General features: G+C 35.5%; 1 protein-coding gene across 1 annotated transcript; it reads right to left on the reverse strand.

Annotated features, from left to right (window-relative positions):
* Nucleotides 1-279: 279 nt before the first annotated feature.
* LOC126691746 (two-component response regulator-like APRR7) lies at nucleotides 280-14,406 on the reverse strand. The gene is made up of 9 exons (XM_050386853.1): nucleotides 14,147-14,406; nucleotides 13,066-13,725; nucleotides 11,956-12,117; nucleotides 11,718-11,851; nucleotides 11,219-11,380; nucleotides 6,360-6,576; nucleotides 5,833-6,250; nucleotides 4,961-5,696; nucleotides 280-692 (listed from the first exon to the last, which is right to left on the reverse strand). The coding sequence occupies exons 2-9, from the start codon at nucleotides 13,409-13,411 to the stop codon at nucleotides 654-656; spliced, it is 2,214 nt and encodes a 737-aa protein (XP_050242810.1). The 5' UTR covers nucleotides 13,412-13,725; nucleotides 14,147-14,406; the 3' UTR covers nucleotides 280-653.
* Nucleotides 14,407-24,636: the final 10,230 nt, after the last annotated feature.

The raw sequence follows: 24,636 nt of genomic DNA on the forward strand, positions 1-24,636 counted from the left end.
CTAATGAAACTATACTACTTAATTAACCACACTACTCACACATGAATATTCCAACAAGTTAACTAGTGTTTCTTCTCTCTCATTTATAATATCATGCAACCAATGAAACAACAACCATGCCACTGCCGATAGCTCAAGAGCTGGTGTCATTCCATTCCTTGAACGCATATACTGGATCCTATGTTGACTAACCTTGTTGAAATATATCTGTATTTGATGTGGAACTTGACAAAGGAATTAACTTTCCATAAGAAATGAGGCAGGCTGAAGTCTCAATAATTCAGTCAACAAGGAAGAGCTTTTGAAAATGAAATGTAGAAGGGTAAAAAGTTTTCCAAATACCCAATTGAAACCATAATAGAACCACACAAAAGAAGACTCTTTTCCCTGCAGAAGGCAAGTAAGAGCACTCTTCTAGAAGTAGCAATTAATGTCCACAGCAATAAGCCAAAAAATAAAAAGCCGAGATTTACCTAAATGACCTCCCATCCTTGAGTGTAGACTGCTTGTCACAGTTGTAATTAATTGTTAATCAATAACGGGAAAAGCATTTTTATTTTTCTAAACAGGAAAAGCATTAAATTAACCATTAGTTGTCTTGCTTGTGTTTTCATTCACCGTTTGCTGCACAAATTGTCTCTCTGAATGAGAGGTCACTGTTCAGCATGTCTCTTTCTACTTTGGTATTGAACCTGAAAAACCAACCACAGAATCAAGTTAAACCAATTCCTCTGCAAATATTCATATATGAAAGGAGCTGCAAGAGTAACTAAAAATAAGAAGAAAAAAAAAACTCTAAATGTATAATTCTATAGACAGGAATGACTGCCTTTCCCAGTTAAGGAAAGCCAGATGGCTGTACATGACACAGAAGACTGCCCCAGAAGAAATAATTCCGTCCATCTAAATTCTGTCCAACGTGTGTGTGTGATGTGTGCATATACCAAAATCTGGAGCATATGGTATGTATTGAATGAGAACCTGCATAAAGCTATGATGATCTTGCTTGTTCGATTGATCCAAAAGAGATAAATTTTGGAGACACCAAACCTTTTCTGAGAGGGAAATGGTATTGGTTTGAAACACAGGCTCGAAAACAAGAGCAAACTACTTTTGCTGTTACAACTGATTAAGAAAACAAAGAGGTGCAAAATCTATAATTGATCCAATTGTTGCACGAAATGGCCACCCAAAGTACTCCCCAAACAAGATTGATTATGAAAATTATTATGGGTTTGAGAAAGATCTCACAAAAAAAAATACAAAACATGAAAATTAGAAAGAAAAATAGACACAAGCACATACAAGAGAAAACACCAAGGACTAACAAGATTTTGCCTTAAATCTACGTCCATAGGCAACTGTGGGGGAGGATTTGTTCCAAGCCCTCAAGCATTTTGTCCGCTCTAGGGCCGAAGGACCTGCACGGCTTTGTTCTTTGCAAGCGACGTGAGCAGTTTTTTAGACTTGCTCCCACATCGAAGAAAGATGCGCTCCACTCATGCCTTATAAGCCTTAGCTGAAGGCAAGAGTGTACCACTACAACACATGCAAGCGACGTGAGCAGTTTTTTAGACTTGCTCCCACATCGAAGAAAGATACGCCCCACTCATACCTTATAAGCCTTAGCTGAAGGCAAGAGTGTACCACTACAACACATGCAAGCGACGTGAGCAGTTTTTTAGACTTGCTCCCACATCGAAAAAAGATGCATGGTACACTCTTGCCTTCAGCTGAGGCTTAACTTTAAGAGGAGAACTTGTGTTTGGGAAACAAAAGAAGAACAAAATAAAGGGGAGGACGTAGGAATCACCACCTAGTATTTTTCTTGGAATCACTGCCAAGTGATGAAAGTAGAAAAATAGAACCTAGGAATCACAACCAAGCACTGGAAGAAAACTTCCAACCTGCTTATAATACTGCATTTTGGGGCCTTTAAATATGGAAAATTATTAAGTACTCTCAGAGTACCATAAATACGTACTCCCTCCTCTCACATGAATAGTGGGTCACACTATGAATTTAATTAGTAGGATCCATCATTCATGTGAAAGAAGAGAGTACGTATTTATGGTACTCCGAGAGTACACAATAATTTCCCTTTAAACATAACTCCCAAATTACACCATTGAAGGAAAGGAAATCAATTTCTAACCTAATAAGAATAACTTGTAATCAATTACATTAAATGTGAAAATAAAAAGAGAATAAAATACTAAAAGTCTCAACATCAATCAGCATTAATTAAGATCAATCATGTCCAACGAAATCAATTAGCATTAATAGGTCCAATTTGGTGTCCGCACCAAGTCTCCCAAGGTTGGAGAAGCTTGACCCCATTGAGTGTAAATCATGGCAGCAATAGCAGGGTCACATTTTGTTTTGTTTTTGGTTGTGTCAAGTAAACTTTCTAAGTCAGTTTGGATCCAGTTTTGGGGTTTCTTTTTGTATATAAACATGATGCGATGCAAATTGGGGTTTTGAAATTAGTCGGGTTGACAAAACAATCCCATTGAGGTTGGCCTAAGTGATTTCAATTTAACAATGAAGTTTCCATCAACTTCAAAATCAAAGGCCAGCACAGGTCGACTTTAGCAGTGAGGCAAGTTCTTTGGCAAACTTGTGGTAGAGGCAAGGGAGGCGTGGTGTAAAGGAAATAGCATTTAGGGCTACAAGGCCTATCTCAATTCGCTATGCGTGATTTAGGTGGAACCTATAAAGAAGTCAAGGAGGAATTGAGAAGGAATTTTTTATGACTATGGGAATTGTGGTGGTCGGAGGTGTTGCAACGACGCATTTTACAGCTAGGCTTTCAATGATTTGGTGTTTCAGGAGTAGTGGGCTCAATTGTGGTGGTTTGGGATGGGTTTCAGCCTTAGTCAGGGTTCAATTGAGGCTTTTATTGATGGTAGGATAAATTTAGGTTGGTAGAGGATTCAGCCTAGCTTTTTGGTTCCCGGCTAGAGGGAATCTAGACCAGGGGTTTGTGTAGTGACTCAAAAAAGGGGGTCTTGCATTCCATGGAATCCCACATCGCCTAGGGAAGTACATGGGAATGTGTTTATAAGGAATGACCTCCCTTCAATGTGTAGAGACCTTTTCTCCCACTGCTGTGTGCTTTGAAGGAGAACAAAACCGTGAGGGGCATGGGCCCCGAAGCGGACAATATCTACACAATTGGGGCGGGGTTGTTACAGTTTAGGTTGGGTTTTGGATGGGTCTTTCCATTTTGTTGTTTGTAGCAATGAGATTAGGTTGTCTAAGATGGGGGTATTTTACCCTCTTTTTTTTATGAATTGTTGGGAATTTTGATTTGAGCTGGCTTTAGAGCTGATTTGAGGTTTTGGAGGTGCCATGATAGGCTGTGCTAGTGAGGATGGGAATCCTTCATTAAGAAGGGTAGTGGTTATGGTGGCTTTCTTAGATTAGATCAAGGTTTGCTCCAATGAAAAATTTGATACGAGACGACAAACTCTAAGAGGGGGACTTGTGTTTGGGAAACAAAAGAGGAACAAAATAAAAGGATAAGACCTAGGAATCACCGCCTAGGATTGACTTGGAATCATTACTTAGTGTTGCTTACAATCACCACCCAGCATGAGATAAAAATATGAGCCCAAGAATCACCACCAAGCATTGGAAGAAAACTTCCAACCTAAATTTCATTAACCCATTATCAATTGATTACAATATTGCATTTGGGGCCTTTAAATAAGACTCCCAGACTACATGACTGAAGGAAAGGAAAAAAATTTCTAACCTAACTAGAAATGGAAATAACTTGTCATCAATTACATTGAAAAAATAAAAGAGAATCAAATCCTAAAAAGTCTCAACATCCAGCATTAATTATGATCAAATATGTCCAACAAAATCAATCAACATTAATAGATCCAAATTGGTGTCTATAAAAATGTGAAATATATAAATTTATACAACTTTGCTTCCCCCCTCCCCCCAACCATCACCCCATCCCATATCCATCATTATGAAAGTTCAAAAGTTACAAACATAAATAAAACAAGTGTAGCATATTACAATACTCCAAATCAGACTTGTGAACATGCATGCTCATATCTATAGGCAGGGCACTCCCATAGGAACTAAATTATGGAATCCTTAGGATTCACCCCCAGGCACCAACTCTTTTTATGTACAGGTTCTCTACTCTCAATATAATCAGCAATATGAAGCAAATCAAACAAAGAAAGAACTCCTTGTGGATTGGATGCAATAATCATAATTCAGTTTATAACAATAAAAAGAACTCCCAATATTTGAATTTTTCTGTTTCTAGTTATGGAGTAGATGTGACAATTATAATCCATTATATATATATTTGAAGTTTTCTCTTTCTTTCTTTTTTATGATCCTGTGCATAAATAAGATGCTTCAAGTGTGGATGAACATCTTGTTTCCCCCCTGTTTCTATTTCTTATTTTGCTTTCCTTATCTGGTATGTGTAGACATCCTGGGTGCCTAGATTTAGTAAAGCTAGGGTGTGAAAGTCAACAGGCCAGGAAATTATGCACTGAACTGATAAGTGGTACATGGTTTTCTTGGCACAGTCTAGTTGTACTAGTTGTGCACATCTCAGTCTTATGCTGAAACACATGAGTGCACTATTGATGGGTTCTCAATCTCACTTCTGTAGTCATATTTGTTTTCTGTGAACTGTCATCATCCACTTTTACCATTCAAAAGAAACCACAATAGTGCAAGACATGTGAAACTCCAAAGAATGCACCCAATGAGTGCCCCATTCCCAATCAATATGCTTTACACAAAAAAATAAGAAGAAAGAATTCAGTTCAACATTCAGCAAAAAAGAAAAGAAAAGAAAAATTGGAACACATCCTTTAAGGGGGAGATCAAAAAAGAGAGAAGAACTCAGTACAAGCAAAGAGATAAGAAATGTCAACAACACCTAGCATCAGAAAAATGCAAGAACATCAATTACCTTTTTCCGGAAACATCTCTCTTTTCTCTTCCAATGAAACTTAGTCAAGGCAGCTTCTCTCTGTTCAAATTTGTTGTGGCCTACTGTGTTTCCACTCCCACTAGGACCTCCCCTGCCACTGTTCCCAGAAATTCCACCATCACTTTCTAAGTCTGTCCCTTCAGCCTCAACTGCTAAGCTGCTTCCATTTTGTCCATTGCTTAAGGAACTTCCATCAACATCATAGTTGGCAGTGTTACCTTCAGGCCCACCCAACACATTGGATGAGCCATAGTGTGGAGCAGCTGCAGCCATTTTCTTCAAGGACAAGTCATTGTGGTCAGGTGGCCACTGTTGTTGCATGTTGTGCACAAGATGGCGGTGGTGATTCTTATGGTGATAAAGGTGCTCATTTTGGAGCTCCTTGTGTGTGCCTTTTGATTGAGCCAGCACTGCTGTAGGAGCATATATCGGGCCCTCTTTCATGGAATGGAAATCAGATGGGTGCAAATGTTTGACCGAGCTTAATATAGATGACTTTTTTATTAGTGACTTGGCAAAAGCAGTATTAATCGCAGAGCCCATATCAATGTTATTGCTACCCACATTTGAGAACTGATTGGGAGGATTGCCACCTGAATGGAATTGAATATCATGCAACGATTCTTTCGTGGTAACATCTAAGCAAATACCATGTGGAGAGCTGCTTCCAACGTTTCTAGGATGAGCCTTGTTAGTATTTGAGACGGCTCTGTACCTGCATAGACATAGGAAACACATCAACACATCAATTGCGGAAACTATTAAAAGATATCCTTCAGGATTTAGGGAAAATTAATTTATTCATATTCTATTATAACAATGGGAAATTTTCTCCTGTTTCCCTCATATACCTTGAGAAGGCTGAAAGGTCCGACTGCCTCAAAATATATCGGCCATCTTGAACTTCTGTCCCTGTGTCTTTAACTACTCGAGGTCTCTTTAAACTGAGCTCAAGAGATGGAAGTTCTTCTGTATCATTATTGGCTTTATTGTTGATGTCTGAGATCTTGGAATTCCTATTTGGAGCTTCAAACTCCATGCTGTCCATCTGAGACTGAGTAGTAATGGTAACATCACCTGTCAGAGTAGCATGTTCGTTCTTTAGCTTGATGGATGGACTCTCACAATTGAGGTTTAGCTGTTCCTTACTAATTTGCTCAGTCAATTTACTAGAGCTTATCTCAAGCAGATCATTCCTCAGGAACTCAAGTTGTATACCTAGATTTCTAGGCACACCCATTTCCAAGCTGTTACCAGTTGGAGCATTGTCTGAAATAAGAAAAGGAGATACAATTTGTTTCACCAAGGAAGAAAAGAGGAAGATATATTTACTAAACACCTCTCAACAAAGCCTTAGAGGATTAGAGATCTAGAATACCTTCAGGTATACCACATTCTTCCTTCTTTTTTTGGAGCTTCCTTGTTTTGGCCACGGGAACCAATTTGTTACCAGATGTTTCAGCATTTGAGCGGACATCTTGGGCACAAGTACTATCAACTTGGGCACAAGTACTATCAGGACACTCCACCATTTGATCGTATGGAGAATCAGGTTGAGGACTGTCAACTTCTACAGCTCGTTTTGTCCAAGAGCTCTACAAAATAATAACAGAATGATACTATTCTTGTACATATCTAGGAGTCCAGGTCTTTGACAGATACAAAGATGTATATGGATGGAATTGTGATTAGCATGCCATAATATAAGAAAGATTTATCAAGTAATTGACACATAATATCATAATTTCTTCCTAGATGCATCTTTGCATAGCTTTAATCTGTCACATAGATATGCTTGGTGTATAAATGTTTCTGTAGATGTAATTAAATGCATATGCATAATATTTAGATTTCAGTGCCAAAACAATATGAATCTAGCAGTTAAAAATAGGACAGTCCTCTTGATGTCAACTGGATATGACTTCTTTAATAGGCACACAGTTGGTTCAGAGTTCAGTTTTGGCTTTGGCTCATAATTGGTGCTATGTTGAAGTTCATTTAATTTTTGATGAACACAATCCAGTGACAAAGATATCAGCAAGAGTATGAACTTATCCAAATGGCCATTAGAGATTGATTGTTTGGAAAATATCAAAACTAAGAATCATTGTAATAACTTCCATGTATAATAACTTTTGACTGGCGTTTAATGAACACAAGATCAGGAAAGGAGTTGCATCCTCAACGTTAACTTAAACATGCACATTTATAAGTGGAACAGTAAGCTTGAAATAGCACAGTCACATCATATGTAATGTTGTTTATATTTTACATCTTATACATCTTAGTTTGAAATAGCATGATTATTAATAACAAAATAAAAATATAGTAATCTTCCTAAACTATTTTTAATTTTATGTCAGAGGTTGCATAAATTATAATAAATAATATTTTTTTTTTGCTTTTTGAGAAAAAGGTGAGGGTATTATAGGAGATTGAAAAGGCAAGAACTTTTATATTTAAAAAGTGAACATGTATTTTGGGATACTTCCAAAACAAAATTAAGACATTTAAACTAAGATAGAAAGGAGGAAACGAAGGAACACAGGAAGAGAATCATTGGAAGTGAGTCCCCAAACCCTAGATCAGCCAAAAAGGGAGCCACTAAAAGAAGCAAGCAGCTGGTCGTTGGAGCTTTCCATGTCCTCAAACGTCCGTCAATTTCACTCCCTCCAAATACACCACACTAAGCACAGCAGAACTAAATTCCAAATGCTAGACGAGTGCTTTCCAAACCAATTCCGCCAACCAAAAAGAGTATCTGCAACCGATCTTGGCAAGACCCATGAAATCCTAAAAGACCTAAACACCAAACTCCACAACCAATAAGCCTTTCCACAACAAAGTAGCAGATGATCCACCATCTCCCATTACACCAACACATAATGCATCAGTCAACAAAATCAAACCCTCTACCCCGCAGATTTTTGCCTGTAAGAATCTTATCCCAAACTGCAGTCCAAACAAAGAAAGAAACACACTGAGGAGCCTTAACCCTCCAAATACCTTTCCAAGGAAAAATAATATGCCAAGGATCTCGTAACTTATTGTAAAATGAGCGGATATCAAAATCCCCATTCTTCGTCAACTTCCATCTCATATGGTCTCCATTCTTAGTTGGAGGTAAATTAAAACCCAAAGTACGAAGAAATTCATCCACAACACCCATCTCCCAATCATTTGGTATTTGAATGAAACGAATATCCCAACTTCTCCATTCCTCTATCCCCAACCGTTCAAGAGAAGATGCCACAACCAGAAATGTCAATTGGAGTGGTGAATCCCCACACCACCAATTTGTCCAAAACTTCACTCTATCCCCCACGCCTACCTCAAATTGAACATTTTTGCTAAAAAACTCCCAACCCATTCGGATACTTCTCCACAAACCACACCCCCAAACTTCAAAGCTACAACCCTTTTCCAAAGCCTTGTCTCCTCAACCCCAAACCACCATAACCATTTCCCTAGTAAGGCTTTATTAAAAGTAATTAATTTCCTTACTCCTAACCACCATTTTCCATAGGTGCACACACCTTATCCCACCCCACTAAATGTGTTTTGGAATCTCCCACAAGAAATCTCTTTGCAACTTCTCAATTTTATTGGCTACATGCGTAGGGATGGTAAAAAGAGATAAAAAGTAAGTGAGAAAGCTAGATAATGTACCCTTAAGCAACGTCAATCTTCCAACTTTTGACAAATACAGCTTCTTCCACCCAGCCAACTTACACTCAATTTTCTCCAAAATAGGATTCCAAATAGTAGGAGACTTGTGGGAAGCCGCCAATGGCATACCAAGATAGGTCATAGGCAAAGTCCCAATCCTTCAACCCAAAATCTCTACCAAGGCATGCACATCATGAACCTCCCCAATAGGAACCATCTCACTCTTCAAAACTTTAACCTTTAATCCCGTCACAGCCTAAAAACAAAGAAATGGCATCCGAACATGTAGAATTTGCTCCACATCTACATTACAAAATAGAATCGTTTCATCTGCAAACAAATGATGCGAGACACATTCTCCTCCATCCTGCCTACCATCAGCCCTAAAACCACAAAGTAAACCAGCACCTTCAACTCTTTGCATCATCCTATTGAAAATCTCCATCATAACCAAAAACAACATAGGAAATAGCGGGTCCCTTGTCTCAGTCCCCTCAAGCTTCTTAAAAATTTAGCTAGAAACCCATTAACCAAAATAGAAAACTGAACTATAGATATGCAAGTATGGGTCCACCTACACCACTTCACCCCGAATCCCATTTTCTTCAGAAAATCTAGAAAAGCCTCCCAATTCACATGATCATAGGCTTTCTCAATATCCAACTTACAAATAACCCCCAAAATCTTAGGGGCTGTTTGGATTTTCAGTTTTCATCACCCATAACTTTGTTTCCATCACTCATAACTCAAAATTGGTGGGTCCCACGGCTGAGTAGTGTATTTGGATGTGTTTCCAATTTTTGTTTTCATCACTCAATTCTCTAATTTTTGAGAAATGAATTATGGAAACTGAAAACACATTTTAGGTGTTTTCAAGTTATCAAAACTCAGTTTTCATGGCATTTTCGTAAATAAACACACATGGTTGTGACCCACTAGTCTTGTCAAATCACTTTCCTTCTCTCCCCCACCGGTCACTCTCCTTTTTTCTTTTCTTTATTTCTTTTTTTTTTTTTGTTCTTCATCACAGAATATTTTTGGTCTTCACTGCACTCCATGACCGGGTAAGGATGCCTCGGACCCATTAAAAATAAAATCAAGAACTCCTCTTTTCTTTCTTTTCTTTTTTTTTTCTTTCTTCTCCAATTTTCTTTCTTTTTGTCTCTCTTCTTTCTGTATTCACTACACTCCATTCAGTTCTTTCTTTCTTTTCTTTTCTTTTCTTTTCTTTTTTTCTTTCATCACAAAATATTTTTGGTCTTCGCTGCACTCCATGACCGGGTAAGGATGTCTCAGACCCATTAAAAAAAAATGAAGAAACAAACTTTTCTAGCTTCAAGCTCCACCCTCTTTTTGAAACCCTCTTTTTTTTTTGCTCAATTTTCTCTTTTTTTCTTTGAGCTGAAAGTTCCTTCCTTTGTAATTGTTTGTGGATTTGGGGATTTGGTTGATTTAGGTTTGAGGGTTTGACAAATGGAATTTGGATTTGGATTTGGGGTTTCAAAATACAAACATGAATGGGTTTCAAAATACCCATTCCTTGAACAAACATGAATGGGTTTCAAAATACCCATTACTTGTTTAGATTTTATTTATATTTTTCTTTTAGTTGTCCTGCTTCTGTATTTAGAACACCATGGTGTTGTGTGTTAGGTGTTCTTTTTTTTCTTGTTTGGGATTTTTGAAACTTCGGTGGGAGGGTTTGGAAAATTTATCACGAAATCAACACAACTTTCTTTCATGGATGGGTTTACATGGTAGCAAAGGAAGGAAAGGAAGGAAGAAAATAATATCATAAAATCCAAAAATTTGAAGAACAAAGGTTTCGGGGGAAAGAGAAGAACCATTTGGTGAGTTGAGTGATTCTTTATTTTACATTTTTATGGGTTTTGGTTTGTATTTTGGGAGAGTAACAGGGGTGAAGGGGTGAAGGGGAAATGAGAAGTGAAAAAAATGGTGGGGAATGAGGGTTCCGCAGGTAGGCTAATAGAAGGCACTAACCAAGTGCTCAAGTATGGGTCCCACAAAAAGTAGAAATATTTGAGTGATGAGAAGCTGAAAATAGTGTGCCAAACGGGTGGGGTTTAGGAAATTGGGGTATTTTAAGTGATGAGTGATGAGTGACGAAAATTGAGTGAGGAGTGATGAGTGATGGTTTTTAAAAACCAAACAGCCCCTTGATCTTCAACTTATTGCAAATCACAGTTTTTCATACTACACATGTATAAAAATTTAATAAATATAAGCATAGTTGTTAATAGCCCCAAAATCAAGTCACTGGAAAGTGGGGGAGTACAAGTGATTTTGTAAGCTACCCAATCCTTTCATAAATTCATGAAAATATAAAACAGCAATAAGTGCAATTAAGGAAAAATTAACTCAAATTCCTGCTAATATTCTCCAGTCACGCCTAATGCATAAAGTCAAAGTAAAGAATTTTATTTTTAAGCCCATTTAAAGCTTGCAAGGAGTATTATCATCTTCTGGAGTTTCATTTGCAATAAATTTTATTAACAGGTTATGCACCACACAAAATCTTGGAATTTAATTATAAAGAATCAGCAATACCTGAGTGCCACTCCCAATGTCACTTCCACCTCCAACATCTAAACCAATACTCTCACTATCATCCTCATCATTGCAGCAAGAGTTGTTTTCACACTTTTCAACACTTCTTGATCTTCCAGAACTTTGAGTCTGTGAACCACTCTCACTCCCACTGCCACTAGACTGGGAAGAAGCAATGAATATGAGATCTCAGAGTGAATTAGTTTAGATATTATTCATTGATCAATATAATGAAAATTTAGATTGTAATCTGAGATTGTTTTCTAAGAAATTGAAACAAGACACTGAATATTATAGAAATATAATATCCCAACTGAAATTAGTGCTACATGACACCAACCATGAAAAGAAAAATGTTCTTGCCTACATGTGATTGGACATGGAGACAGATTAGTAAAGCAAAAGAATTTATTTTGTATGTCTACAAACAGTGTAGCACACCTAAATTGGTTCATGGAAGAAAGTCTGGTATCTGAAATGGAAAGTTATAACAACTCACACTTTGACATCTCCTCCAAACATGCTGCCAAAGGTTCTTAAGCTCATTCTTTCGTATAGGCTTGACTAGAAAGTCAACAGCACCCTTGGACAAGCACTTAAACACTAAACTCATTGAAGCATAGGATGACATCACTGCACATAAATCTCATCAGTAGCCACAGTTAAAGTATATATCAAATAGATGTCATAACAAATTCAACTATACTTTAATAAAATTAGCCACTAAATCTACTTACTAATCACAGGTAAGTTCGGGCGTGTTTTGTGGCTCATAATCTTGCATAAAAGACCAATGCCAGATAAGTAAGGCATGACTGCCTCAGTTAAGACAAGATCAATATGATTTCTTAAATCTTCTAGTATCTTCCATGCTTGTAATACATCTGCTGCCTCTATAACTGATAATACCCAAATGAAAATTGGGAAAAAAGGAAAAAGGACAAGTGATACATGTATTCAGAAGACCTCACAGAGAAGTTCCCAACGATGTCAAATATCTTGATGCAATGAATACATAGCATTATTATTTTGAATATTCAAAGAAATATTTTAGCCGCAAGTATTATTGCAGGCCAGGGCAGGCGTGGCTTGATGTTAGGCTCAAGAATGTGGCTTGAAGCTGTCCATCTTACTTCTATCAGCCAAAGCCGAGTCCAGGTTGTCCACAACACAAAACATAAAAATTTGAGAGGTTGATAAGCATGATCATTTGAAACCGGCTGCTGGTTCATAACAAGGTATAATTGGCAGAAGGCAAGCAGAAAAGCATTTGATAGAGCTTCTTACAACCTCAACTAACATATTCAATCATTCTTATTTTTGGGAGGTTTATTATCTGTGAAAATTTGGAGGAGCATCTTTAATTGGATTTAGATCCCTGACATTTACATGAAGAATTACTAAATGTTTTTAGGCCCAAATTGATGGCTTTGATACATTGGACATTAATTTACTTCGTTTTAAAAAGCTCAGTAATGAAACAACATATGCATAAAGGAGCCTATACATGTACTTGTCCTACGGATTGTAGGAAGCTTCTCTTCTTTTTAGTGAATAACTATATCACATCTGGAATATAACAAAAAGAGTGCTTATAAAAAAAAACATAAAGCACTTTGTCAAACATCACCATTCACCACACAATATACTATTCCCCAAATCCCCCATACCCATTCTTCCAAGCCTACGCAGCAGATAAGAACTTACTTTGTATATAAATGGAATTCAAGATATATAACTGCGTAATTCAAAGACTTCTATCACAGTGTAGGCTAACACAGCAGCATCCACTGTCCAAGTGTAATTAAATATTTAAGCATTACTGTCTCCGAGACCATGTCCCTAACCTTCATAACCGCAATTGCGAAGCAGTGCAGCAACAACATGGCGAGTACAATCATCATTTTCCACAAGCAAAACCTTAAGGGATCTAACATGTAAAAACCTCTCCCAACAAACCATTGACCCCTGACTCTGCTGCTGAGGCATTTGTGGAGCAGCATGTACTTGGAAAACCCCCACTTGCCCATCCTTCACATCTTCGGATATTCCATCACTTTTCAACTTACCTTCCTTGAGTACACCTTGTTCTTCACCCATCACAACCCCATCCTTGACTGTATTCTTCCCATCTAGCAAAGAGGAATTTAGTTCCCGCGACTCTTTGTCCCCATCATCACCTTCAATGCTCATTGGGACTATTCCTTTCAATCAGATTCTGAAAGACTGATGATGAAGAGAGCCCAAGTTCTGAACGGCTAAAAACTCTCTTCAATCCGTTAAAGAAATAGCACATAGTTTTGTCTTCATGAACCCCAACCTCAGCAAATACAGATCCTTCAAAGTTCTACTTATACCAGTACAATTAAATCAGTAAAATACACGATGAATCAACGTGCATAATAACAAATTTATAACTTAATGAATACAAATCTGAATCAGAATGAATGTTCTTAATCCACAAAAAAATGCCTTGAAACCCAAAAAGCTGCTTTCACCATGGACCCCTGCCAGATCAGAACATCATATAAGATAAACCAAAATACAAACTTTATGAACTTTGAACACAGTCTATGATTAAAGTGACTACACAAAAAGTTCAATCTTCAGCTTAGCACAAAGACTATTTTGAACTCTAAAATTAACCAAAAGTCAAAACAACTACCCAGAGATTAAATATCCACAATACCCAAATTGAAAAAAACACACACAAAACAGTTCCAAACCCTAAGTCAAACAAAAAAGGTGTACATACTCATAAAACAAAAAGATCTACTATGCATGAATTACAAGAGTCATGAATAAAGCACAATTATCAAAGCAATAATTACAATACAGAACCATTTTCTTCAGCAAGTAGAGCAATAAAATTACAAAGAGCATGAAAATTTTACAAGCTGAACATCAAACTTTATAAAAATTAGTCACCTCTAGAGCTTCATCAATTGCCATTATCGAGTTCTTCGATCCAGCAAAAAAAATATATATATTGCACAAAACACCCTTTTGCTTTGCTTAATGAGTTTTTTGAAAATTAAAAAAAAAAAAAAAATCAAATCATAATTTTGAAAAGGAAATATTAAAAGCTTTCTTCTTCTGCAGAGAAGAACTGGAGCTGTGTGAAAAGAAACAGAGAGACCATTTTTTTGAAAAAATGAAGAAAGACTTTTTCTTCAACTGCAAAAGAAGAAAAATATCTGGATGAGATGGGTAGATCAACTGATAGAGTCCATGGTTGCTGACGTGGACAAAATGGAGATGCCAGAAGCGCCATATCGGATTTGAGATATTTTGATGTTGGGCCCCACCGTAGGTGACTTTGCTGAGCTGGACAAAATCAAAAGCAGTCGGCTGATAAGGATAGCATAGATAGCAGCCCTACAGACCTGAGGGGGACACGTGGTCTTACAAGAAAAAAAAAAAAACTCGTCTGTCGGTGAAGGATTCAGAATATTTTCATGTAAAGTTTTCATAATATTTTCACAACAAATTATAGATGGTTAATTGTTAATTTAAATTTATTACTGAAATTACTTTTCTATTGTTGTGAATATAGCATTTTTCAATTATTTTATTATATTTTTACAAACTACTATTGTGACCTACTTTTTAATGGCTACCACATGAGTCTATTACTAATATTACATTTTTATTTACCAATAATTATTTGTATTTTGTATATAATTTTGTAAAAAAATTTGTATATTATCCATATTTTATTTTATTTCTTTTCTTTTCTTTTGATTTGAGAGCTTCATCCGTTGGCTCTAGAGAGGAGTCTTCTAATACAACAATATGAGGGAAAAACTCTATAGTAACAGTTACATCATAACCATTGATAGTAAATAAATAAGTAAATATCATGGGTTCCATAATGACAAATAATGGAGAAAACTTAGTGTAAGATGAAGGGAGAGAGAGATCCTAGCTAGCACAGCAAGATCATTATGGTGCCATGGCATGCTCATAAATATAATATATATAGTGAGTAGAGAAAATCATTTGTAAATAGTATGAGTAATGAGTGAGAGTGTATAGTAGTACTACTGGAGGTTTCTGCTAGGGCAAGTAAGTGTTTATGAGTAGAGCTATGAGAAATTATTTGTGAGTTAGGAGTTTGGGAACTTAGTTTCTAGGCTTGAAATTAAGAACTTAGAGACTTTTTCAGAGTTTGGAGAAAGCTTAAGCAGAGAGGTTAAGGAATAATCTCTCTGGTGTATGTCTTACAGTCTTAGTGTATATTGTTGGTTGTTGAAGCATTAATGGATAGTTCCATTTATATTAGGGTTTTCAGGGGGTGATTAGCAAATAATATTTGCTAAATCTTCCTCGATTTCCAGAAAATCCTTAGAAAATCGTTCTTAAGATTTTTAGCTAAGAGTAGTAAGCTCAACTTTAGAAGGTTCTTGCTGTTTTGGGTAATAACAGCTAGGTTTCTGCCTTTAGCATTGAATGTTGATTAGCCTTGACTGATGGGATTAGAGCATGCTTTAGACTAATGATCTTGGTCATACTGCAACTAGAATCAGAGTTCCCCAGGGCAGATTGAACCACCCCAAGCTAGGTGTCAACCTTAGAGCCCTTGTTAGGAACTCTGCTGAGATCCCCTTAATGCCCTCCAAACCATATTTTCCTAAGTTTCCCCATTTGGAGTTCATGTACTTGGTTCATGAACCAAATAATACATATTTTTAGTATGAAAATGAGCTGATTTTGTGTCATTTCAGGAGCTTCACTGGTCTGGTCATGGGAGCTTTGGGTTCTTGACTGAATGAGCTGAAGAAGAAAGAAGTAACAGCTGGCTGAAGCTTTCCCAACTTTCTGTCACATCGCCAGCTTTATGTCACTTGAGAAATGATGGGATTTCAGCTTGTGGAGAAAAGATTCATCCCCTAGTGGACACGTGCCTGTTTTCTGATCTGATTATACAAGTTGGGACTTGATGGGAAGGGGCTCCAGCTGTTCAATTGTTGCTGAAATTTGGTTGGCCAGTTCACGTGTTTTCCAATTGCTGAGATTTGTGTGTGGGCTGGTCTGACCCAGCTGGGCTTTGTTGATAAGCTTGCTTGGGCTTGGTTAATCCTACAAGATGAGTAGTTTTGTCATGGGAGATATTCATGGGTTTTATAGTTAGTTGATTATGGAAATAATAGACATAGTTCCCATAAAATTTTGTGAAAGAGATATTCTTTTGAAAGATGAGTAATTTGTATTTCCCATGAGTTAGGGATTTAACAAATATTTAAAATAATATTTGAATTTAGTAAATATGTGCCAAAGTAGCATCTGGGTTTCATGAAATAGTTGCCAAAAGATTATTTGGGCTTTGCAAAATAAGTGTCAAATTAACATTTGGGTTTTGAGTATAAAGTAATTGTTTTTGCCAAAATGTTATTTTGGGCTTTGTAAGATAATTGCTAAAACGGTTTTGGGCTTTGTAAAATGGATGCCAAATTAACATTTGGGCTTTTATAAAAATAGTATAAAGATAATTGTCAAATTAGTACTTGGGCTTTATGAAAGAGTTGCCAAAATAATATTTGGGCTTTTATAAAATAGTGCCAAATTAGTATTTGGGTTTTGTAAAAATAATGCCAAATTAGTATTTGGGCTTTGTAAGATAGTGCCAAATTAGTATTTGGGTTTTGTAAAAATAGTGTCAAATTAATATTTGGGTTTTGTAAAAATGATTTTAAGATTTTGTAAAGTATTGCCCTATAGCAACAGGCTTTAAGATGCCGTGTAGTAACGAACTTTGTAAATAGTGCCGCATCGTAGCAAGTTTTGAATTTGCCGCATCATAGTGGGACATTGAATTAACCACATTGTAGTGGGACTTTGAATTAGCCACATCGTAATGAGACTTTGGAATTAGTCACATCGTAGTAGGACTTTTGAATTAGCCACATCATAATGAGACTTTGAATTAGCCACATCGCAGTGGGACTTTAGGGAGCTTGGGCTTTCTTTGGGTTTTGCCCACAAGCCAAATGATGTTGGGCTTTGTGTGGGGATGATGTAATTTTGCGGCCTAATTTTGGCAGTGATATGATGAGCATTATTTGTGGAGAATTTAAGTTGGATGATATGTGGGATATAATGGGTAATATTTGTGAGATGGCCCATGGCAATTTATGGGCTTGTGTACGGAGTATTTGTGAAAGCCTAATAACATGGAGAATATTTGGGTAATATATATGAGAAATATTTATGTGGGTTTTAAATAATGTGTGGATTTATGTGAGTATTTTGTGAGTGGGCTAATAAAATCAAGGCTTGAAAATTTGTACTCAATAGTATCTAATAAAATTGGAAAGTATGTGTTTTCTCTAAAATTCTTTAGAATTAAAAATTAGTCAATTTTTAAAAAGATTAATATTTTTTTTAAGGGATTGATTCTGTTAGTTTGCTTATAATTTTGAAAAGAAAATATTAAAAGCTTTCTTCTTCTGCAGAGAGGAACTGCAGCCGTGTGAAAAAAAACAGAGAGGCCATTTTTTTTTTTTAAAGAGAAGAAATATTTTTTCTTCAACTGCAAAAGAAGAAAAATATCAGGATGAGATGGGGTAGATAGATGAGTCCATGGCTGCTGACGTGGACAAAATGGAGATGCCAGAAGCGCCATATCGGATTTGAGATATTTTGATGTGGGCCCCCGGCGGTGACTTTGTTGAGCTGGACAAAATCAAACGCAGTCGGCTCATAAAAGGATAGCATAGATAACAGCCCTGCAGATCTGCCTGGGCCACGTGGTCTTACAAGAAAAAAAGCTCATCTGTCGGGGAAGGATTCCGCCATATCCCATAATATTTCCACACAACAAATTATAGATGGTTAATTGTTAATTTAAATTTATTACTGAAATTATTTTTCTATTCCACCATTAACAACCCGTTAACAACTTACCATATATGATTTGTTGTAAAATGTTGTGGATATAATATTTCTCAATTATTTTATAACATTTTTAGAAATTACTGTTGTGGCCTACTTCTTAGTGGCTATCATATGAGTTTATTCCTAATATCACATTTTTATTTATCAATAATCATTCGTAGTTTGTAAATAATTTTGTAAAAAAATTTGTATATTATCCTTTTTTTTTTTTTCTTTTGATTTGAGAGCTTCATCCTTAGTTGGTTATGAAAATATGTTGTGCGCCAAACATAACTACTCTCTTTATTTTTTAATGAGAAATGCTACTAAGTTCCACGGTTTAGCACAACAATTTTCCCTAAGTTTTTATTAATTCTTGTTTGGGTACATTTTATATATATATATATATATATATTAATTATCAGTAACAATTTGTCACCTTAACAATTGTGAAATTATTATTTTTCCTTTAAATTTTTGTTTTCATTATTTGTTTTATGCAAGTCAACTCAGCCCTACATTATCCCTCTGGGTATCCAATAAAATCGGAAAGTATGTGTTTTATTTTGGAAAATTCTTTAGAATTAAAAAAAATTCTCAATTTTTAAAAAGATTAATATTTTTTTAAAAAGGATTGATTCTGTTAGTTTGCTTACAATAACCATAGTCTATAGGACACCCCAAAAAAAAAAAAAAAATTCATAATTCCTTTTATTGAAATTGTAATAGTATAAGTATTATCAATAGTAATAACTAGTTAGTGTGTGTATATATATATATATATATATATATATATATATGAACCATCGCAACTAGACAACTTAGGAAAAAAATTTATGTTTCTGATATTGCTTATTAGCTAAAATTTGGCTTTGACCACGAGGATGTTTGGAACAAGTGATATTAGCCAATTGTTTTAGGTTTTTATGGGATACAAAGGCAGAACGGATTCAACATATTAAATGTGAGTTTAGATTAGTTTTTGTTTTTATGTGTTACCAAGAAGATGTTCGAAACAAGTGTTAATGGCCAACTGTGTTTTTAATGGAGTATGTTTGGCATTAGTTTTTAGTATTAACTTCTAGCTTCTATGTAAAAAAAAAAAAAAAAAAAAAAAAAAAAAAAAAAAAAAAAAAAAAAAAAAAAAAAAACCTCACTTTTTTCCCTTTTTTTTTTTTTTAACTTTTTAAAAGATTTTTAAGGTACAAATATGCTTTAACAGACTTTCAACGAAAAGACTATTCTCAATCGAGCACTAATAAATGTGAGTTTAGGTTAGTATTCGTTTTTATAGGTACAATATTAAGGCCTCGTTTGGTATACCCATTCAAACACATGCTTTCAGTTTTTAAATAACATTACACGTATTTCCACACACTTTTTCACCCACATGTATTTTCACACATGTTTTCAATTTTTTTGTTTATGAACCAAACACCCCTTAAGTGTTTCTCAAAAAAAAAAAAAAAAAAAAAAGAAGAAGAGTACAATATTAGGCATGTACAGTGTACACAGTTTAGTGTTGTTAACATTTGTCGAGGTATGCTCACCACGCTGATATTGTTGGTTTCCCAAAATTGGGAATCGATCCACATGAATGCATGGAAAGCCGAGTCACACCAGACCAAACACAGCTGATCGACTCGGTGCCAGTAATGTTAGTTACAAACTAGAACTCTAGCAAACCTTGACATGCCAATCAAAATAATGTTTATTTATTTATTAATATTTTATGGGAAATGTAGGGACACAATTTGATTCCTAAACTCAAAAGGTAAAAAGATCTAGGCTCAAAGAGCTCAATACAATGAATTTGTAGAGAATAGGTTCGAAAACTAGGTTCTAATGAGTTAGGTAGTAATTATAATGGATCCAGATGACAATAATGTAAAGATAGTCTGGTTTTATCTAAAAAAAATTGTCATCGGCACAATCCGAGGAGATTAGTTATTGTATATATCTCTAGAATTTGGTTACAAGCATAGTCATTGTTGCTACAATGTTTTTTTCTCAATTTCCCGATCTCTTTTCCTTAAGGTCTTCTTTCTATTTTATAATATTTTCCTCCTTTCATCTATACCCTCTACGTGTAAATTAGATTGCTGGTGTTGATCTTTATCCCATCAACACCTTCTTGAAATCTTCAGGAAGTAGCTGTAAGACTGAAAATTACTGTCCAGGTATCACTTCCTCATTAATATGACCAGAGAGTTAGTTATAGAGCATTTAATGTGGTGGTAGCAGCTTTCTCTTAGATATTTCATAGCTCCCATGCTTCCATGACGTGCATCCTTATCAATAGAAACTCCCAGAACGTTGTTCTGGATGGCAGACCGCACTTTCTGCCCTCTGCTTTATTTAGCCGAGAAAGCATCCCTCTTTGGATCACATTCTCGGACCATCATGGCTAGATCCCTTACTTTATTTATTAATGTCAACCTCCATAACAACGTTTACCCGTCTTTGGACTACTAAGCGTCTTCGAACTAGGCCCCTGACCTAATATATACTACTGGGCCCATCAACCCTACAAGAAATATTATGCCCAAAGATATTGGTTTAAAAATTATTTTTTTAAAAAAAAATTGATAAAAAAATGTAATTTTTTTTATTTATAAAAATAGAAAAAAGTAATTATTTTTTGAGTAATAGTCACAAATTCTTACAAATGACTAAAGTGGCATGGATTGTGTCAAGCCGTCAGCTAAAAATAATGAGGTGGAGCCAACAAGGTTTTTAGGGACATATGAACTTTCAGTTTTTTGTGTAATTAAAAATTATAATGAATTTTTAAACTTAAAATCTGACCATTTAGGGTCCGTTTAGGATCCGTTTATTTTGTTTAAACTAAAACCTTTTTACTAAAAGTACTATAAATAAATGTAAAAGTTATCTGAAATAGTACAATGGGACCTATGAATAGTAGCAAAAATAAGCTGAATAGTAAAATAAGTTGGCAAAAATAATCTTTACCAATCAAATACTTAAGGTGTGTTTGGATACCGCTTATTGCTGAAAACTGAAAACACTGTAGCAAAATAATTTTTAAATGTGTGAATAGTGTTGTGAGACTCAATTTTAAAGTTATATTTGCTGAATTTCGTACTTGTGGGTCCCATGAACAATGCACGAGACCCACAGAAAACAAACGCAGACGCGTAAAGCAACACAAACGCGTTGCTATCCAAACCTAGCCTTAGTCTACCTCATTATTTTTAGTTGTACCATATCACTCATTATTTTTAGTTATACCATGTCCTTGAGACTTATATATCAATGACATGTGGATCTCATGCATGTAGAACTCATATGTCAATGAGATATAGGTCTCATAAAATCATCTCATACAAGAATTTTCCTGAAGCTCTAGCATTACTTTTGCTTTTTTAACAACTTTTCATATTTCTCATAAATATGATAGGGGTGTCCAGTGACCCGGACTAATTGACCTGCCTGCCCAAACTCACCCGAACCGAAGGTCCACGGGCCACTCCGAATCCAGTCTGTGGTTGGTCACGGGTTGGCAAGTGAAATAACTGAATAATTTGGTTCGGATCTGGGTTTGAAAAAATTTCACTTGAACAACTCAAACCGACCGAATTATTATACAAAAAAAAAAAATATGATTTGATATTTTGATTGACATGCCAATAGCCAGCAGGAGTAGCTTAACAGTGCCAGCCAGCCCACGCGTAAACCAAAACAAAAGTTAACTTTTTCTCACACAAATTCCTAATACCCATATCAAACATTAACTCAAATTCAAATTCAAATCAATAGTTTTGATGAGAGTGAAAACTGAGCACTACACTCAGTGATATGAATAAACACTGAAGATTGATTTTAGTGGCAGTATGGGCCGTGTGGCACATATACAATAACCCAAAATTGAATCAACGATTATAAACTTATAATCCAAAAATATCAAGACCCAATCTAATGGTGACAATTACACTATACTGATTAGAATATCTCTCCATATCTCTAATGGCTCTCTTCACTCTCTTGACTCTCTTCAGTTTTCACTTCGAACTCAGTCTTAGAGGTTAGATTGAATGCTCCGTGGTCATGGGCCACATGGCTTCACCTTCAGGCTTCCTCCCCTTTTCACGCTTCCTCACCTCCAAAAACTATGTCAAAAATTTCGGCCCAATTTGAGGCCTAGACCCAATAAATCGACAACTTCGACCCGGTCATCCGATTACCCGAAACGTTGGATTCGACCCAAATATTCGGTCGAATATGGGTTCAAAATTCAACAACCTAATCCAACGGGTCAAGTTCGATTTGGGCCCTAAACGACCCAACCCGTGGACAAGCCTACTCTATGATATATGAATATCTTCTTTGCTATTTGTTTTAATTAGCCATATAAAAAGAAAATATATCTTTCTTAAAAAAAAAGAAATATATATTATAAATTATAATCTATATATATATATATAAAACCGAAACTTTTGAAGCGTCTACAATTTTCCACATCATCACAATATTAAAAAATAATAATAATAAAACTTTTCTAAACCCTAAACCTGATGCTCTGCTTCCCTATATTAAATAATAATAATAATAAAACTTTTCTAAACCCTAAACGCTAAGCCCGTGCTCTGCTTCTATGTATTAAATAAAAAACGACTAGAGAGAAAGATATATAAAAGAATAGAGAGCATTTGTGACCGTGAAACACAGAGATATAAATCTGATAAGATGCAGAGAATGTTGGAGAGAGAAACCTGAGGGAGGCCTTTTCACTACTATTAGACCAATCTCCTTCCATCTTCCAGTTCCACACAGTTGTCGGTAAGTTTCAGTTTCATGTTCTGTTCTATTCTATTTTGTTTTTTGTTTTTATTTATTTGGCTTGATATTTGGGTTATTAGACAAGAATGTAGTGGAGCAAACATAGGTCGCGATGGGAAAAGTTATTTCAAATCCACAATGTTTCTACTCTCTCTCTCTCTCTCTCTCTCTCTCTCTGAATCTTTATATTATTTGCCTTTTATTTTTTGGTTTTGATCTTAGTTTCATATTCTAGGGTTTTTAGGTTTATTGTGTTTATGCGATCAAAATTTGGGCAGTCCTGATTGATTTATAATCTATATATATATAAAACCGAAGCTTTTAAAGCGTCTACAATTTTCCACATCATCACAATATTAAAAAATAATAATAATAAAACTTTTCTAAACCCTAAACCTGATGCTCTGCTTCCCTATATTAAATAATAATAATAATAATAATAAAACTTTTCTAAACCCTAAACGCTAAGCCCGTGCTCTGCTTCTCTGTATTAAATAAAAAACAACTAGAGAGAAAGCTATATAAAAGAATAGAGAGCATTTGTGACCGTGAAACACAGAGATATAAATCTGATAAGATGCAGAGAGTGTTGGAGAGAGAAACCTGAGGGAGGCCTTTTCACTACTATTAGACCGATCTCCTTCCATCTTCCAGTTCCACACAGTTGTCGGTAAGTTTCAGTTTCATGTTCTGTTCTATTCTATTTTGTTTTTTGTTTTTATTTATTTGGCTTGATATTTGGGTTATTAGACAAGAACGTAGTGGAGCAAACACAGGCCGCGATGGGAAAAGTTATTTCAAATCCACAATGTTTCTACTCTCTCTCTCTCTCTCTCTCTTAATCTTTCTATTATTTGCCTTTTATTTTTCGGTTTTTGATCTTAGTTTCATATTCTAGGGTTTTTAGGTTTATTGTGTTTATGCGATCAAAATTTGGGCAGTCCTGATTGATTTATAATCTGGGTTTGCTTTCATTTGATTAAAAAATGGGAAATTTCGTTGTTTTTGTTGGACAATTTGGGTTTTAATCTATGACTTATTATCTGATTTTTGTTTTCCTCCATCATGTTTTGATTTTTTTAGTCGAAGATATATTTACTAATTTCAATTTTCACTTAATTTCCGATTGTTACTAAGGGGTTTTGTGTTTTTTTTAGGCTAACTTTATAATCTACTTGATAATTTAATATGCTTTTGATTTTAATCCTATCAGGGGGTTTCTCTACTTGAAAAAAGGGGTCAAAATTAATGAAGATTTGATTGGTTGGTTTATAATTTGGGCGATTTAGGTTTTATATCTATGAATCATTATCTGATTTTTATTTTACTCCTCCCTGATTTGATTGTTTTAGTCAAAGTTGTATTACTTGATTTGATTATAGCTTAATTTTTGATTGTTATTCAAGAGTTTTCAGGTTTTGTTTAGGCCACGAAGGGAATGAGTTGCCCACGATTCATTCCCCAACAGGTATTTCTCTTGAAAAAAACAATTATGGTATTTTCACGCTATGTGAAGTCCTTGCTTTTATGAATACAGGTATATGATGTTTAGTGCTTCCTCTAACTTTATAGAGCCTACATATAAACCATTCACCAACTGAACACTTCTCCTAACTTGTGTGAAATCCACCTATTAGGGGCTTGAGTGAGTTTGGATGATACGATGGTGTTATATTAATTAACAACAAATTTGAAGCAATAACCTTTGTTTTGACACTGAGAAGAAATGCAAGCCTTTTGTT

This window comes from Quercus robur, chromosome 7 (assembly GCF_932294415.1).
Source record: "Quercus robur chromosome 7, dhQueRobu3.1, whole genome shotgun sequence".
In the NCBI taxonomy this organism is placed as follows: domain Eukaryota; kingdom Viridiplantae; phylum Streptophyta; class Magnoliopsida; order Fagales; family Fagaceae; genus Quercus; species Quercus robur.